Source organism: Argopecten irradians, chromosome 11 (genome assembly GCF_041381155.1).
Source record: "Argopecten irradians isolate NY chromosome 11, Ai_NY, whole genome shotgun sequence".
Taxonomy (NCBI): Eukaryota; Metazoa; Mollusca; class Bivalvia; order Pectinida; family Pectinidae; genus Argopecten; species Argopecten irradians.
Window position 1 is genome coordinate 36,058,276 of NC_091144.1, and position 19,062 is coordinate 36,077,337.

At 35.0% G+C, this 19,062-nt stretch overlaps 1 protein-coding gene across 2 annotated transcripts in view; it reads right to left on the reverse strand.

Annotated features, from left to right (window-relative positions):
* LOC138335427 (uncharacterized) overlaps positions 1–19,062 on the reverse strand; it is a 34,308-nt gene that overhangs the window by 8,624 nt on the left and 6,622 nt on the right. The window contains exons 2-5 of one of the 2 annotated variants that reach the window (XM_069284517.1): positions 6,707–7,219; positions 5,694–6,661; positions 3,699–3,869; positions 744–900 (exon numbers count right to left, since the gene is read on the reverse strand). In XM_069284517.1, the coding sequence (XP_069140618.1) occupies positions 744–900; positions 3,699–3,869; positions 5,694–6,661; positions 6,707–7,219 (1,809 nt within the window). Of the gene's footprint in view, positions 1–743; positions 901–3,698; positions 3,870–5,693; positions 7,220–19,062 lie in introns of both variants that reach the window. The other variant, XM_069284516.1, reaches the window with a different exon arrangement.

Here is a 19,062-nt window from a genome sequence, read left to right on the forward strand (position 1 = left end):
GTCGTCCCAGTATACATATACAATAAGCTTTGCTGTGCTCTTTGGGCGAGATGACTACGTAAACCAAAATAATTCTGACAGTTTTTTTCAAACTATTTCGTCCCCTGAAATTCACTGTCAAAATTTTGCAAGTAGCAATTTGATTGGCCATTTTCAAAGGTCAACTGGAAATGACCCCTAATGGGATTTTCTCAGATCCTCTTATCAAACGTAGTGATAATAAGGATCTGGATTTTAATCAGATTGTCACTTGAATGACACTGCTTCGTAATCTGATAAAGGTTTGTTCCGGTTTCTTTGCGATAGCACTATAAAAGGGCAAGAGTTCAACTATCACAAGGAGACACAACACGAATACAGAGAGATACCCACACACCGCAACACATCGGACACATGATGGGACCACCCTTAAATGACCCTGGCTGGTAAAAAAGGCGATACTCTAATAAACCAAACCAATTTTTTCTGCTATTTGTTTAAACTCATTAATTCAGTAAACTATTTTTCGATGGAATCCTTGAAATAAAAACAAATTGTACTTACAGATATATAACATATTTGTAAGTATAAACAATCAGGACTGACTAGATATGTGACCGCTTTCGCCACATTCAATGGAGCTCTTCAGACTGTTATATATGATGTACGTATCCTTTCATACACTAAATTTAATGTATTACTGTTAACACAACGTTATGTGCCCGCGCATTGCTTATGTTTTATGAAGCGTTATTTGTACTTGCCTCTGGCGCATACTATCCCAGCTACAGAATCGGCCCTCCGACAACTGTACCCTCCATTATGTTCTGTCCACTGGCATTCGTTAAGGTTGTCCTCTCTCCCCGTACAACTTACAGCGTAAAATAGCTTCATCATGTTACGTCCTCCAAATACCGCCGACTGAATAAAATAAATAAACATTGTAAAATATTTCATCAATTTTTATATTCTATATTTTTATATAGAAATGAAAAATATTTTAGCTGTATGATACAACTTAAACATAAGCATACGTTGTTCTTATCAACGTGTTCTGTATTACTTAAAGACCTCAAGCTTTATGCATAGATGACTATCGAAGAACCACTTTAAGATTCGATGTAAAGAAAAAAAAAGAAAAGTAAGCATAACTAAACTATTTTCCTTTGAAGAATCAACTTTGTATGATTATAAAGATCATGTTTGACATTTCGGGGGAAAATGCTTACGTGCCTAGTACAGAGAGAATGGCTAAAAAATGAATACTTAGACATAGCAGTATTTCATTTCCAAAGACAATTTTTTTTGCAATAAATAGCGATATTACCTTTCTTTTGTGAAAGCATTATTTAAAAAAAACGTTCCAAGGAATAAATGTGTGCAACTCAAGCATACAGGTAATTTAAGAGTTGGAGAATGCCCAATCAAACGAACTAAAGAAAACATTTGTCCAAAGCGGACCTGCCTGGATAAAAATTATAAGAACTCATCCCGTGGGTACTTTAACATCAAGCGATTAGACATACAGAAGGCTAATCCTTTCTAGTCGCATTAGGATCAGTAATAGAAGACATTATTCCATTATCTGGCCTGTCAAGGATCAAAGGGGAGATCACTCTACTGATCCGGCTCATCACCAGTACATGGCGTGACCTCTGACTTGCTGTCTCACATGCTTTCTGAACTATTTCCGTAACTGCTGAGTGTAAGTATCGTAGATCCAATGTGACGTACTGTATGATATCTCTGTTGTTTATATAGTTTCAATTGATCAAAGTGGTCGCGATGATGATATGGTTACAATATTTCAATCGTTGATAAATGTGTCTAACGCTGTATAACCGACTTTCTTTGGCGCGTAAATTTATTTTCGCAAATTTCGCGATCAGCGTCTGCTCAAATTGATGTCTATACCGTACATTAAAATGAATTTTTCATTCTTTTTTTGAAATCCGCGAATGTTAATTTTCGCGAAATTTAAAAGCCGCAAAAATCGTTGGTGTGATGGCCGAGTGGCTCTAAATGACATTCACCCTCATGTCAATATTCCCTTTATTTTACAACTATATCTACAATTCAGAATGTAACATCAGGCGATACTGATAAAATATTTTGTGGTACAGGAAATATAATTCTCTCGATAAAAAAACAAAAAAACCTACGGCCGTGTTGACACAAGACAGATGAACATCACTCTTTAAGCATTCGCCATTAGTGTCCATATTATAAGGTAGAGTGCAAGACAATTTACAGTCGATCCTTACCGTTAATTTCAAGGTCTACAAGTCAAGTGATATTTTAATGCAATGAATACAATCAATAGGAATAGCCAGAACGACCTGCAGTGAAAAAAACATTGTGAACTTTGATATCTTCTATGGTTTTATGAATGGTTTTGGTAAGAGAGGAGACATATTACTAATTAGGGAGCTGGTCCGAATGATATTCAAAGAGGTCTAAACATGACTTATGTCAGGCCAGTCTTGTGACTCTTCTTACAATATGTCGAGGACATATACATTATCATTAATTTACAATGTAATATAAAAAAGAGGTTAAGCACGAAATCCATTAGTATTTCATAAAACGTATTTTCTCGTTGAGAAGAAACACAGTGGTTTTGAAGTTATAGTGATTCAGCATTCAACAGTAAATATGTCCTTTATGATTCATTAGATAGATGTCTTTCAGTAAAACATCAAACTACATGTAGGAGAAATTTTGAAAAGTTTTAAAATTCCCAGTTATGAGTCACACATATGCGATTATCAAAGCATTCAAAAAGATAATTTTGTGACATGTTTAGCATACAGAAATATCTATAGACGCGAATTATGTGGTATTAGAGGTTCTAGTGAAACCGGAGAGTCAAATGATATCCATTATAGTAAAATTACATAACAGGAATTAATTAAAGGAAAACTGAATTTAAAAAATGAAAGAGAGAAAAAAATACAGAAACCGGAATAACAATTCATCATCCTAAACAGGACTGATAAAAGATTGTCTTGTTCAAATAAAAAAAAAGTAATGAAAGAAAAACAACTTTTTAAGAGAAAGAACTATAAAATTGTATATGGGGAAAACACAAAACGAGTGATTCATAATTTGGAGGTTAATTCAATGTTGACAAACGTAAAAAGGTGGAAGCTGAACAGTTGCCGACATTTGCAACGGAAAGGGATACAATGAAAATAAATATGACCCCCCTAAATCCAAACAAATACTAAGCAACGATACAATAGCATTAACTGCATAATCGATCCATATATGTCAAATAATAAATTTAAGAGTAAGTGATTCCATCGACAACAGTCATACAGATAAACGGTTATTGAGATAGTCACTTTAATAGAGGATCTGACAACATCCAATGAGAGGTCACGTTCTGGTGACCTTTATATCATGTGTACTTCAGATCAAATGCATTTTCTGCACCTAGCTAAACCAATTAAATAGGAAATTTTGTCCCAGTATACATATATATATTTAGCTTTGTTGTGCTCTTTGGGCGATATGACTACGTTTACGAAAATAATTCTAATAGCTCTTTGAAACTAATTATTCTGGAAGCTGCAATTTGATTGACAAATTAAAAAGGTTACCATAACGTAATATGATGTCCTCACATCCTCTTGAAACCAAGTGATAAAAAGGTAATCAGATAGCAAGATTTGTTTTAATTTTAGCTTTGTGTAGGGTGGCTGTGTTTTACTTACTGAAGTGTTTTGCTGGGCGTATCCAGTACCGAGATGTCTACACGCCACTATGGCTTCCCTGAACGTCCATCTGTCACCACAGATCACCCCGTACTCTCTGTGTCCGTGGGGGAGTACCTCCAGCCTTCCGTCCGTACCTCGTCGGCCACCGGCTAACCGGACTTTTACTCGCTAAAAACAAATGTTGCATATATATGTCATAGGAGAGATATCTTCGAAATATTTATATGCATATATATTTGTGGTAGAACGTTATATAACAATTTGCAGAGAAATTGCCAGGACTACCATGGTTGTTCAAATGAATTACCTTGACCTTCATTCAAAGTCACAGGGGTCAAATAGACTAAACTGTTTAAATTATTTTAAACTATATCATTTCTTATCCTAATGATATTGGTTTTTTTAGAAATAACACCGTGTTGCCACACAAAAAAAGAAAACCTTTTAACTTTAGATGCAAATGCAGTCATTTGATAGACTTAAATCAATGGGGAAAATGATAATAGAAAACTTTACAAAAAATGTGCCAGGCATGATATAACTATTCGATCTTGAACTATATCGCTTTATCATTGACCTACAAAGTTTTGTGCAAGACGATCTATGTGTGGAGATCAAGGACAGAACCTGGTGTCAAGTCTGCACGACCTAGTAAGTTAATAGAGATTGAGCGTATTCTGACATGCCTCGCCGAAGAACAAAGACCAAGGAGCTCTCGAGAGAGCCTTGTAGTTAATATAACCTGCATGAATATATTATACATCTTCTCAGTGTACATAGATATTTAATATACGGAATTTCTCTTGACTTATGCATGCGTTGTTTTGTGTGATTTCAAATTAGAATTTGAGAATTTGAAATAAAATCGAGAAAAATAATAATATGTATGAAAGGTACGTATTGTTCCTAATTCAGGAGCTGAACTAATGTTAATAAAAGCAAGAAAAAATATCTCGAATTAAAACCTTGAGCAGTTGTCAATCATTTAAGTGTATCATTTCACAATCGAAACGCCAAAGGTACGAGAATAGCTGCAGGTCATCGACCCCAGGCATGGTAACATGGTTTCATGTATCGTAACAAAAGGATGGCGATGTTGAGCCAGAGAAACAGGATGACTTTAAGGTTAACCAATGTCACCCTGATAACATCATGTCTCCAATGTACATAATATAGTAACCAGAGAGCATTCAATACCGAGCCACATTATACAGGTTATGTACCATGATACGTTACGACATTTATGCTACTACCCCGCCATATGACGGGTCCTATAACAAAATGTAGACGACTTGAAAGTCGTAGGATTTTGATTGTCGAACCATTAACAGAGTTTTAATTCAATTACATTTGTCTTATTTTACATAGATTGTCTCCCTCTAATATCTTGATAATAATTCCAGATCATTTTGGCCGACCTCTGCCGAATTGCATGCGTTTATTACAGTTATATGATACAGAAACGTGATACCAAGTGACTATGCCGAGTTTGTAGTTATGCATGAACATGAACAGAAGAATGTTTGCCCTTAACAAATGTTCACACTAGTACTCCGTCATAAAGCTCCAATTTAGGAAATTAATATTGCTTATTTCTACGGATGTGGGTGGCCGACTATTAGTAAGGTGCGTGTCATAAATTTTTCATTAGATTTAATATCAAATTAAATTTTATCATACATTGTAGCTATATCTTACATTCCGATATAATTATACAATTTTCTCTCTCTTTTTTGTCATGAAATTATGGTACTACATACTAGTATAAAACATTGGGTATTTGTTTTAACGCTATACTTTCAATTCTCTGCTGTCAGCCTTGTCTTTCGTTTTTTTTTATGTGCCATTCAAACTTCTAATTGATTTGTTCTTTTACAGTACGTTTCGGAACGTATTTTCATTGGGTTTAGATAATTGTTTTAGTATATTTCAGACACAATTACTAAGCTGATTGTATTTAAATGATATTGAAATAGCCAATAATATACTCACGGAACCACGTCGTCTGTGACCCCCATGGTGATGTCTGTGTCTATTATTTATACTGCTATTCCTATACCTCTCCATCCCATTCGGGTAGACTCGGTTGTCATCCGTAAGGCCGTTCCTTGTGTCCTGCTCAGCGGATTCTCGGATTTGTTGCCGCGATGCACTTCCGTACCCCGCATTCGAATTAGAGTCAATACTGTTGATACTATTAGGAGATGCCGTTGCATCTGCCTTTTTCTCTTCTCTTGTCGTCGTTGAAGGAGTCGTCGTCGTTGTCGTGGTCGTCGTTGTTGTAGGAGAAGGAGTAGCTTCTCCCAATATTCCTCTACGCATTGCGATATACTGACCCATCGTTTTTCTTTCTGCTCTAGTTCCAGGTTTTGCCACAAGTACTTTACCATTGCGGAGCTTAAGCACCCATCGTTTGAGGACCTTGTCCATGGTCCAACTGTTGACTCGAAGATCAGGTCGTGTTTCTTCCTCTATGGATATTGATCTGTCTATGGCAGCACGCCGTGTTGTTGGTCGCGGTATTGCTGAGGTTGGTTTTGGAGTGGTAGTCGGTTCAGCAGTCGTGGTTGTCGGTCTTGGTGTTGTTGTCGGTTTTGGAGTTGGTCTTGCAGTTGGTCTTGGAGTTTGTCCCAGCTCCACAGGTATGGAGTTGTCCAGAACATTATTGATCATGGCATCAATAGAGTTCGTGCTATCTACATAACTACTGACAGCTTGCACTGGTATATCATTGTCAACTGCCGGAGTAGGTTCTATTGGTCTCGGAGTAGCTGTGACTGGTTTAGGCGTTGTCGGTTTTGGAGTTGTAATTGTTGGCCTTGGCGTTGTTGTAGTTGTTGTTGGCTTTGGAGTTGTTGTAGTTGTTGTTGGCTTTGGAGTTGTAGTTGTTGTTGGCCTTGGAGTTGTAGTTGTTGTAGTTGTTGGCTTTGGAGTTGTAGTTGTTGTAGTTGTTGGCTTTGGAGTTGTAGTTGTTGGCTTTGGAGTTGTAGTTGTTGTCGGTTTTCGAGTTGTAGTTGTGGTAGTTGTTGGACGCGGTGTTGTGGAAGTGGTAGTAGTAGTAGTAGTAGTAGTAGTAGTTGGCCTTGGAGTCGTAGTAGTAGTAGTAGTAGTTGGCCTTGCAGTGGGAGCAGGTGTGATATTATTTTGCACCCGATTATCAACTCCGAATACATCACCATACACATTATCACTGAGGGCTACAGAAGACCCAGGATTAATATCAGGCAGAATAACGTACCCAGAATTTCTACCGTCCATCATAGCAGCAGGGCCTGTGTCTATAGAACGGAATATGGGCTTCGGAGTGGTTGTTGTGGGTTTTGGAGTGGTCGGTTTTGGAGTTGTGGCCTTTGTTGTGGTAGTGGTGGTGGTGACAGGTGCTCGACATTTGACCCCGGCAGATGTAAAACGACCTGAGCAGAACCTGTGACGGATGCCCCTTCCATACCCCGGAAACCGACATTGCGTCAAGTGGATTTCGTTTCCACGGCAATGCATGTATGACATCCATTTAAATCCTGAAAGAAAAAGAAAAAAAATTCCAAGAAAATGTTATTACCAACAAGCATTATCACTAGTTAAGTAATTACGTGTCAACACGGTAATAACGATTACATTAGATTATCTCAATATTTATTCATCCTACAATGTTTAGTCTGTTTCTAAATTCTACAAAATAAATATCACTGACGCAGGACTATCATTATTGCAAGCGTCGAATCTTTTGAGAAAATATAGATACGTCGTGCACATACCCTGGCGACTAATCTAAATGTTTGTATTTTTCAGCAGATTAAGCAGATATATTGATTAATGAAATTCAGTGAAATAGTACCGAATATAGAATCACAAAATACTGTATACAGGAATAAACTAAAAAAGGAGCAAAATGTATTTAGGGTAAAGAAAATGAAAATATACTTCATCAACCCATTCCCATTTAAGACTAGAGTGTGCAGCTGTAATATCTGGATGTTAAGATTATTATTATATTGACAATGTTGCTTTGAGGTAGAAAGGAAGAAGGAAATATATGAACTAATGCGTGTCCATGAGCCTAAGATCTTCACTCATTTACACAGTGACGGTGACAAATTAACTCCATGATGCAACGATTAAGGAGCTCTTAGGAGGACCCAACACATTTAATTGTGTGGCCATCATCTTGACATAGGGGCACAAGTGTTATGACAGTCAGTTTGAGCAGACGACACCAACAGGCGATAACAAAATAAATGTATAATGACTGAAGGTAACCATTTAGTGTGCGTGTGTAGAAACCTGGATGACACCCGTGATTCAGGTCAGTAACTTTGACTGAAAACAACACGGACAGATGTCAAAACAAATGTCAAGATGACTTCATGTGTGATTTGGAACTGTTTTATGAATGAATTGTCTCACATTACACCATGTTTTAAATCGTTCGCTCTGATTCTGGCGAATATGGTCCAAACGTCTTTAGTATTTCTTTATCTTGTGAACACAAAATGGAGGTCAAGATAAAATGATCCAGATCTTGATTTCTCGAAACAAAACGTACCGACTTAAAATAAAGGTGAAACTGAAATTTCTATCTTGTGTAACTTAAAAATCGTTTTTCTTAACTTTGTTTCGAAATATTGGGGCTTGGATTTGTCACTGATATTATATATATCAAAATCATTGAACTCGACGATAGTGAGATCCTCAGGGGAAAAAATACATTAAAAATAAGTTATCGACTTTTCATACAGGAGAAAAAGAAGAATGAAAGCATATGGACGAGGTATATTTTATTTAGCGTCATTTCAATATGTATGAGTCTAAATGAAGTGGATTCAAATGTATATAAAATAAAACTTGTAATAAAAATTTTCGGTCCTTTTAGGTTTTGAAACAGGCGGTATGCAATTCTAAACCTCTGTCCGTTGAACAATTTTCAAAAAACAAAACCAACGATCCATTCGCATATCTCTGTTGTGTGTTCGCCTTGGAACGTCACCTAGCTGTCTTTTGATTGGATAAGTTGATAATGACCGAGAGAGGTATTAAATAGTGGGTCTCAGGTATGAATGGTATACTGAGCTGTTTTATAAAGTTCATATAACTAAATTTACTTCATTAATCACGAACATACGACGTATATACCGAACTTCCATTTCACCGCACTTTGGTACACTACATTTAGCAAATGATGATTTGCATGATAAATTAAATCTACAATTTGTATATATCACTATACAAATCGCGTTCGAAACTCGCATCATTTAATTCCGGTAATGGTAACTTATAAACAATTATTTGCTTGATTAATTTGATGATGTATACTATTATTAATATCTGATAATAATTGATTTCACAAGCATATCATTTTACTTGATATCCCAAACCTACAGCGGAATGCATATGAAATTTCAAATGATGGTCATTTAATTTAATTTAAAACGTTTGCATATTAAAAAGCATAATACATTTACGAAAACACTATATGTTTCAATAAATAAGTTATTGGTATATTATAGTAAGACATGCTATAAATTATTATCAAAGAAGGTCTAGATGACGAAATACAAAAGGTCCCATTACATATGGAAGATTAGAGTCGCGTACTTAGAGAATAGCTAAGCTAGAATTCGATCGTTATGTGCGGTCGGAATGTGCTTAGGTATCATATTACCGAATGAAACATAAAATTGTTGATCTATAAATCTATAATTTATTGATTGCATGATACTTAACAATAATTAATTTCTATCTAGACTTCTATGTTGTTCCTCATCTGGACAATAACGCGAACTTATCGATAAAATCGAGCTCAATTAGCACCTGTCTGCGAGGTACATTCGTACCAGTAACCATTTGCTGTGTACCTACAGAGTTAAGGATGACAACACGGGACAATTTCTATCTACTTATTACTTTGAAATGAATTTCGCAGTGTAACTAAAGAATATGAGCTCCTCAATAAGTGGAGTATGGTATGAGCAAAATAACGATCAAATCTATGAAATAATATTTTTTATAGCAAAAATGTGTATTTATTTACCTGTTTGTTTGATTAATTAACGTCCTATTAACAGCTATGGTCATGTAAGGACGGCCTCCCAGGTATGCTGCGTGTTGCGTGTATGTTATGCGAGGTGCGTGTTTTGGGAGACTGCGGTATTATTTGCTAGATAAGACCAATATTTTGTTATGAACATAAATAACTTGTATCAAGCTTTGGTAACAATCACTTTTCAAGATCCGTTTTTTTATCTTTAAGACCCCTAGACGGACGAAACACTAACGTTACTTCTAATTTTAAAGCTGCATGATAGCATTGCTTGATTCATAAGAGAAGGGTTATCATTTTTTTTTAAATATCCTTAATGTCTTTTTTCCAAATAGAAAAATGTCAAGGATAATTTACAAAGATGCTCTTCTTTTATAAATCAAGATACCATTTGTTTGATCTTGATACTAAACAGTGCAAATTCCAATTGTATCATGCTTCAAATATCAATTAATTATTTAAAAACATCTGCAATTTATTAAAGCGATACACCGCAGATATTTGTGAAAAAAATGCGATAATTACGTGTTTTATTGAAACCATACTGAAACCATACACAATTTGTTTCATTTCACTGCAATGCAGAAGATTCTATTCTTAAATATGGTTCAGTGTTTGCACAAATTACGCTTCTTCCAGATGTCCTACAGAAATGCACACACGGGCGATACTACAATTAAGTGGTCTAGTGGTACGTGCTCAGGTCCTTTGATGGACCAGGTGCCCCTTGTAACACTTTCGTGTAGCTCGTTAAATGTACAAGGGAATCCGCCCTAATTTGACAGCACATTCTTTGATTGCCAATTGAGCATGCTCAGATAAATTAACAGGAAGTGAATGGTACATACCGAAAGGTTGCGATTGCGTTGATCGCCAACCACATGGCCATATACAGAAATTATTCCGAGAGGGAAGTCACGTATTGGCTTTAATAATGGTTACTTTCTTATTCTCACTAGGAATGTATTTGTCAAAAGTTTCAATAGTTTTATTACAATAAAACCTTTAGTTATGTTATATTGAATGTCAAAATATTTATTTGTAGCTATGTTTGTATCATATTTAGGCATTGCAACGCGGGGTACACCTATTTAAAGCAGATGCCGATAGACAACCGAAACGAAGGTCAAATATTTCTTCATATTATCCAACTCAAAAATGTGTTTTACGATCTTCTGCCAATAAGTAAATTCGTTTTCATCAGCTCAACATATTATCGGCGATTTTGTTATGCAGTGATACATAATACAAATACCGATAAACGGTCACCGTACGAATACCTGCAGAATGAAAATGGCTTTTTCATGATGTTGTGCACACTTCTTTACCTCATTATGGACGGACTAACATTCTATTAACGGCAGAATAGGAGTCTAGGCGCCGACCGTCTTTACACAAGTAATCGAAAGTGTGCATTGGATATAAGAGATCTATATATATATCTTTAAGAGACATTGCGCATTTTAGATGTATTATTTCTTTTAACACGTGTCCAATTTTGGTGAACTCCTGTAAATAACAATCCAATTCTTTCGCATTACACTCGACGCATTGGCTCTTGGCATAAGATATGTTTGTAATAGTATTATCATTTTCACGTTATATATTGAAGGCGAATTAAATTTGCTCATATGATCACATTTTTCATTTTATTTTCTTACAACAGTTTTGTTCCTGCGGTTATTTTGATATAAAAACCTCTCAATTTATTTCAGAAAGAAGGCAAAATATATCATTATAAAATCTGTGTCATATATCTTATGATATTGGAATAGATGCTATCAACATACGTCCATCATTTTTCGATTAAATTCAATCACGTATATATTTGCAACAATACTACCTTGAACGAAATAGTGTGCAATTTGGTGCCAAAAATTCAAAATAACCGCAAGAATTTCATCTTTTACTATTTACAAACATAGATACCCATTTTTTCATACAATACTGATAACCAATTAGTGATACAAATCAACAATATCTTAGATCATTAAAAGATAGGAAAATTAATGACCAATCCCCCTTTTGTATAACTGTCAATAGAAATGTATTTGTCTGTAGTGTGGTAAGGCCAAATCCATGATAAACATGGTAATACAATGAGAACCATTCAAAGTAAACATTCCAGAATGTATGTGAATCCACACGTTACCTCGCGATTAATCTTTTTGAGTCCTAGATCACCTCATCGATTTGGTTTCAAACAGAACTATTTGCTTCATAAATCGGAACTAATTTGTCAATCTCCAACCAACTGATTTTCTAAAAGCTGAATTGCCTTTATATATTCAAAGAGATGACCGATACGTACCTAACACTAACACGGAAATATTCGCAATGCCTTCCAACTGAGCTAAAACTTTGATTCTGCCCCCTAAAAAGATCCCTTCAGACGTAAAGCAATGCTCGGTGGTCTAGTAAAGGGCTTCAAAGGGCTAGGGTCAACACGATGTCAGCCCCACCAATTTACACCTTTAGAGGAAATTAGGGGGCTGAAAGGTATTATACTTAGCTATCAAACCGCGTAGTTACAAATTGTTGTCGCACGCATCACTGAAAATAAATCGCTTGGCAACATGAAAATAAGCTATTGCTAAGACGTGAAGTATTGTAAAACAAATACCCTGTAATCTTAAGAATATTTTAAATGTTCAAAAGACGTCTTTAGGTTGCAGGGAACAAATCAATTGTCGAGTGATTAAATCAAATGTTTTTTTTCTTGCTTTGAAATAATACAACAAATGTTTCATGTAAAAAGATATTAGGACTATAATTGTTTTCACAATTACTTTGAAAGTATCGCATGTTTCTTTGACAGCCCTTGGCAATAAACCGTAATCGGTCTAGACATGTTTGCTGGTAATGTTCTTCGTATAATCATTTTCCGGATAGTTGCATTTAGCTGATGACAAATTACTGAGCATCTGTAAAATGGACCTGTGGCTTTACTGAAGATATAAGTTGTTTATGTCTTAATTAAATATGCTCCACCGCCGACGTAGCCTAAACCATACTCGTCATTTGACTATTAACTGGTATTAATCGTGTGTGTATATATATGTATGTCTAATTAACACAAAAAAATAATTGTGCTTTTGGTGCATGCGTAATCAGTACTTCATTCCTTATAGGGAATAGTGCCACAATTTTTTTTTCGGGATGTATTTTTTTCTATTTTAATATTTTCATCTTGAAGTAAAATTAGAAGCTCACACTTGGTGGTAATGGTGTTAAAATAGTAAGTTTTGTAATTGAAGAAATATTATCGAAGCTGTGCTTCATTTGTTATCTTTTTCCCGAAATTGTATAAACTTAGACTTTGACGAAAACGCACAGCTTCGTTACAAATACATTGCATACGAAACCGTCTGCTCATCTTTTGATAGAGAAAAATACCATTTGTCAGCAGTGGAGCATCTTTTAAAGTGGTTAATACTTCACATTTATGGCCCAGTTGAGTGAGAGGCCACTATTGCCTCATAGTATTGTGGAGGGATGGGATAGTACCTAAAAGCGTAGCTAATCAGAAGTTATGTTCTGTAACGTGATGTACTAATTACAATTATTTCAAAGGTGTTAGTATAATCATTTATTGGCCCAAACTATTTTCAATATTAGTATTTATTTAGTATTACGGACAGTGTATCCAGTATAGATAACTTTAAGCTTTTTTACGCTACCACGGCACTGTCTTGTGTATCTTACGTAAATTCTCTAATGATGTTCTGCAAATTCTTCAGGTTACATTTGATTATCCTTCCATGTGGATTTTTCTGATTGAGTAGACATTCATTTTCCATTCCTACATAATCTATCTAGTACAGCTGTGCCTGCTTATTCTGACAAGTCAATTATGACATATTTCACTATAGATTGGTATGATATCCCCTGGCAGTGTTTAGGCTAATAAACGGGATCCTCCTTAAAGATCATCAATCTACCTCCAGGAAGTAAACAAGAAAACCGTTAAATTCACCCAACATTATACAAAATGTTCTGTAGTGTTGTTTTATTGCCAGTTAGTATTAGTGATTTTATATCTATTTCATGTTTTTATTTCGTTATACGCCCACGCATTAACCAGCGACATTCAAAATAGATTACATCTTAAAGCGTCAGCGTTGCATCCATGGATGCAAATATTGCAACTGAAGTATATAGCGTTATAATGGGTCCATTGTTAGTGGTCAAGATGTGTACTACAATATATCTGTTTTCTTTTAACAACGTGTGAAAAGTGGCTGATTGACAGTTTTTGGCAAAGAAACACAAATTACTCAACTACACTTGCTTTATCTCGCATTCACACAGACACCTGCTTACCAGACGGTATTGTTGTAGAGCTTACAAAAACCATAATGCTTACAATACGTATATAGGTCACAAACTATTATATTTCTTGTTACAAATATTTGTGTCTATCTAAAATTACAATAATGATTCATCTCGTTTACCGTATCTGCCACTTCTTTCGTAAACTTAATTAATACAGCATTGAAAAGTAGACAACAAATCGATATATTTTCACCCAAGATACCCCATTTGTTCTTGAGATGTTTGGGTTTTCCTTACGCAAACAATTTATCAAAAAATTGTAAGACGTGAATACCTTGCCTGTATAATGAACAGTTCCTCAACGTCATATTCAATCAAAATATTATTTTAAAAACATATGGTGGGGCTATGGTTCTCATCCATCACATACTTTTAAGCTTGAGTTCAAGTGGCTCGGAAGGAAATTCCACGACGTAGATGCATCACAGATGACATCGTTAGATCGCAACATGTTCAAACTGCCATTTGGGCCACCATGTTAACGATGCAATATAATTAGACGCAAGTCAATTGTGTGAGACATGTGATGGTGGTGATTGGGTTTGTATGCACCAGCCTAAGTACGTTTTCCATGATCCACGCAATGTTAGTAAAGTATTTGTGACGTTCCTGTACTAATTAGTGATCCACTATATACAAACGCGTAGAGGATGCTGACCTTCCAAGCGTTCTCATGTCATGATGTCAGCCATGAGTAATATTTCCTCTGCTTCACCGAGACGTTTGGAATGTTTTATTACACTCTACGTATACTTCAACCACCCAGATGCAACTTGTATATACATTCATCTATATAAGTTTGGTTGGTACTACTCTTACTTATTTGCATACATGGATATTCATGATTTATATTTCAATATACAATATATCTATGCATCATACTTACTATACAATAGTGGGCTTAAAAGTTATAAAACAGGAAAAATGATAGTTACGGGGTTTTTGATAAATTGCATCTGAATTCATTATATAACTTTTCATTATAATTTTCCTAATGATTCATTTTAGGAGGAACTTCATAATTACAGCTACATCAATAACCTGCATATTTCATGAAAACGTGATCACAAGAATCCGTACTGTTGTGAAACTTTAATCAACCTTACTAATTTTAAACACAGTTCATAAAAACGTCATTTTTTACTTTGGTCGTTAAACCTTAAAATACTTTGATTGATCAGATGACATTGGTGTCTTAGCTATATATGTATGTATGTACCAATGTCATTTTGGCCCACAGGTGTATATTAATTACCGGAAGTACTTGATGACGACAGAAATACTTACATTAGTATAAGTCATATTAGCTGTTTACCGGAAGTAGCTGATAATGTAGGAAATACTTATATACGTACAATATCAGTTCTTGACAAAGGTTAAGCTTTGGGATCCGGAACGGAAGAATTGTGCTAAAAACACACGCAGGCTATAAAACATCAAAGATTTAGCGCCATACTTTAGGTTCCAAATTGTCACTGTATCGTGTTACCGCAGATTCGTGCTTTATTACAAAATGATATGGAATAATATTGTGTTTTTCATGTCTATAATTTGACATGTAATAAATGATCAACTACGCAGTAGGTCGTGCCTGGTATGATGAGAAACACATGATCGCACATTGTTATACGACTCTAGCGCGAAGGTCATTCCTCTCTACAATCAATTATACGGTGACGTTAGGAATAACGTTAGTTCAGAAGCGCTATTTTAACATCTGGTTTTCCGCAGTTGGCATACATTTATGTTTTTATTTCGTTGTACATTTGCGCTTTACAAAACTCAATTCAAATATTGGCGTGATTTCATGAAGATGATGTTACAAAGAGAAGGTTCGTTTCAGACTTAAACATTTAAGTAAATTCAACTACGCCCTTTTGTAAAATATTGAAACATATTTCATGTTAATTTAGTCTCGCCGTCTCTAGACGTTTAACAACACCAGTACCTAAAGAATAAAACAACACTCTGTTATTTGGGTATTTTTTTCTTTTTTACTCAACGATACACAATATAAGCATTATGTAATATGTGTTATTTCTATACTACATTCCGTCTCTGTTTTAAATAATTTTGTTTCCCCATGCAAGACATTATCACAGATATCTAGTTTCGATAAATAAGTCACTATGATATTATAGAGTGATATATTTGTGGAGATTTGAAGTTACAATTTGACATTTTCAAGAATTAATGAGTAATATAACACGAACGATCAAACTGTCTCCTACTTGATCTGAAACATTTGTCTTACCAAAAATGTCGAATCTTACATGAACCAAAATTTTAATATTTTTTAAAATGAATACACAATGCTGCAAAGAAACCTACTTGCATTATATCCAACATTCAAAACACCTTTTTTATGAAAATGGGAACGAGATAAACATCGTATAACATGCAACGCTTAATTGTTACGGCATGTTAAATGCCATGAACATTTAAAGATAAAATCTGCAGCACCAGACAAAAAGTTAACAAACTAACGAAAATAACGTTGAAAGAAAAGAAAACGAAAATGGCTGCTTAGAAATAAAGTGCTTGCCAGAAAATAAAAACCAACCTTGAGGTTGTTTTTTCTACAACGGTACGTGGGGTCTCGAAAGGAAAACATTCTAGAAATAGCAGTTAAGACGTCTTGCTTTCAACAACGTTCCAGCAAAGTGTCTAGCGAGTATTTACATTAGATATGTTTACATAATTACGTCATCAATCGGGTCTCTGACGTTATCTAAACTGTAACATGTTGTGATCACCTTTTCTTTCCCAAATAGCCTAAACATTCCTATTCTATCCATTGAAACCTTCCCTGATAGCTTGGTCTTGGAATAAGAGTTAGAAAACGTTGCTTACGTTTCAGACATACGATCCGTAGCACAGATACTTAAATTCTCAGTGATAAAACCTCAACTGTCAGTCACAATTAAATACCGATAGAAAGCGCACCCAAAAAAACTGTACACGCCATATCTCAAAATTATAGAAAAGTATCTACCAACAACTTTACAGGAAATAGTCGGAGCTGATAAAAATGAAATTTTTTCCTTCGCCTTAAATTTCCAAAATGGACTGTTCCTGAAAGTAATAAGACGAGTCCAATTATAGGTGATGGGGTTGATAGGTTAATGGTACGCTATCGGACAGTTACCCCTTGTTATCTATTGTATAAACATTGTATCTAATATCAATGGAATTGAATGGTTTTGGTTTTATTTTTTTTTAACAGTCATTACAGAGGATGTTTTCTTAATAATTCGGAATCGCGGCCACTAACGGATATGAATGATAATCTTATCTTAAGAAATGAAATTTAATACCATGGTACCTTCCTTTATGTGCACTATTAGACTTTGCCCAGTAATGAAATTAAAATGTTTTGCTTTTGATAATTTGCTTCAAGAAAAGAATATAGAAAAAAGCCGTGATAACTTTAAAAGCCGTTCTTTGTTATTAAGGAGTATTATGTTTGTGCATGGTTTGTATGAAGATACATTTAACATATACCTTGAAAATGTGGCATTTATTTCATGCGTGATATACTTCAAAGAATGGAAATATGATATTAAGTAAATCATTATTTTATTCATTCTGAGCATCGTTGCGGCATTTAAAGAATTCACATTTGAATTATGAATGGGTTTGAATTATTTTCACATTACGTGTACTTTTGAAATGTATGCTATCACATAACATGAAACTAAACAGAATCTATCATAACAATTTGATTTTTCTTCACGTTTTCTCCAGGTAGATGTGATAAACGTGTGTTTGTTTTATAGTCGTTTGTTAAGACTAATTGTTTATGATTGAAGGTTCTTTAAGGTGCTATAAACACAGATCTTTTAAGTACTATCTCACACTGCCGAGGATACCAAATAAGACCCCCAAACCACTTGTATATAAATATTACATATGTTACCAGACAATTTTTGTCCAAAAATTATAGATGATTAAACTAAAACAGAAAAGCATCAAGTACTCAGCAACAGACCCTAGAGTCTTCCCGAAAGGCAAACTTAACTTAAAATCCCGAATCTGGACCCCCAACAACAACAAAAATAAAGAAAGCTGCTACAAAAATCGATTCAAACGTAACACTCATTGCTAATTAACATAAAATGTCGTTCAAACAAAAACATATCGAACCAATCCGAGCGAGAGAATATCAGACGTCGTCTGATTATGTAACCCGAAAAACAGAATTACGGAAGAACTAAGTACCCTGCGCAGTCGGACAAGAAATGCAACCTAGGTTAGAGGCTAATATCATAAAGTGATCATATATAGATTTCGGAATGCATTGAAAGGCACCACATGTGGCGATATAGCCTTCAGAAATGTTAATAACACCATTGCACCTGTATCATGTTAAAATTTTGTTTCCTAACGCCCTCGCATCACTTCATGCCTAATTCAGTGCATTCTTGTGTTTTTACACTTCGAAGAGTACATATTTGTCGGATCTCAGTCAAATAGCTAAAGGAAATTCCGCACAATTTTGCCTACATCGACACTTAAGATTTCTGTGGTTCATCAGCATTGCAATCTGAATACCAACAGCATAAATGCGATGCATACATTCATTCTTTTACTGAGGATAAACGGCTTCATTGGCATGCCAAATTGTTTTAAATATGTATTTTCAACAATCAAATCATTATTTGATTCCAGTTTATATGATAGGGAAGAGACTTTTTATATCGGCCCTGAGTAATTTTGCTTAGAAATCTTATTTTGTGAATTGCATAACATTGTATTTCTTGTTCCTATTCGTATATACACATGTTCTAGTGTTCCAAGTGTGAAAACTTAAAAGATAACGATCCTGATTGAGGAAATTGTTGAAGTGAAAACAGAACACTATCTCCATTTTAGTTAAGATACCGTACACCTGTTGATTTACGTTGTGTGAAAGGGCTTACAAGCCTCGATGGTCACTTAAAACATAATTTATCTGGCGTTGTCGGCATAAGAACATCAAGCTTTTTT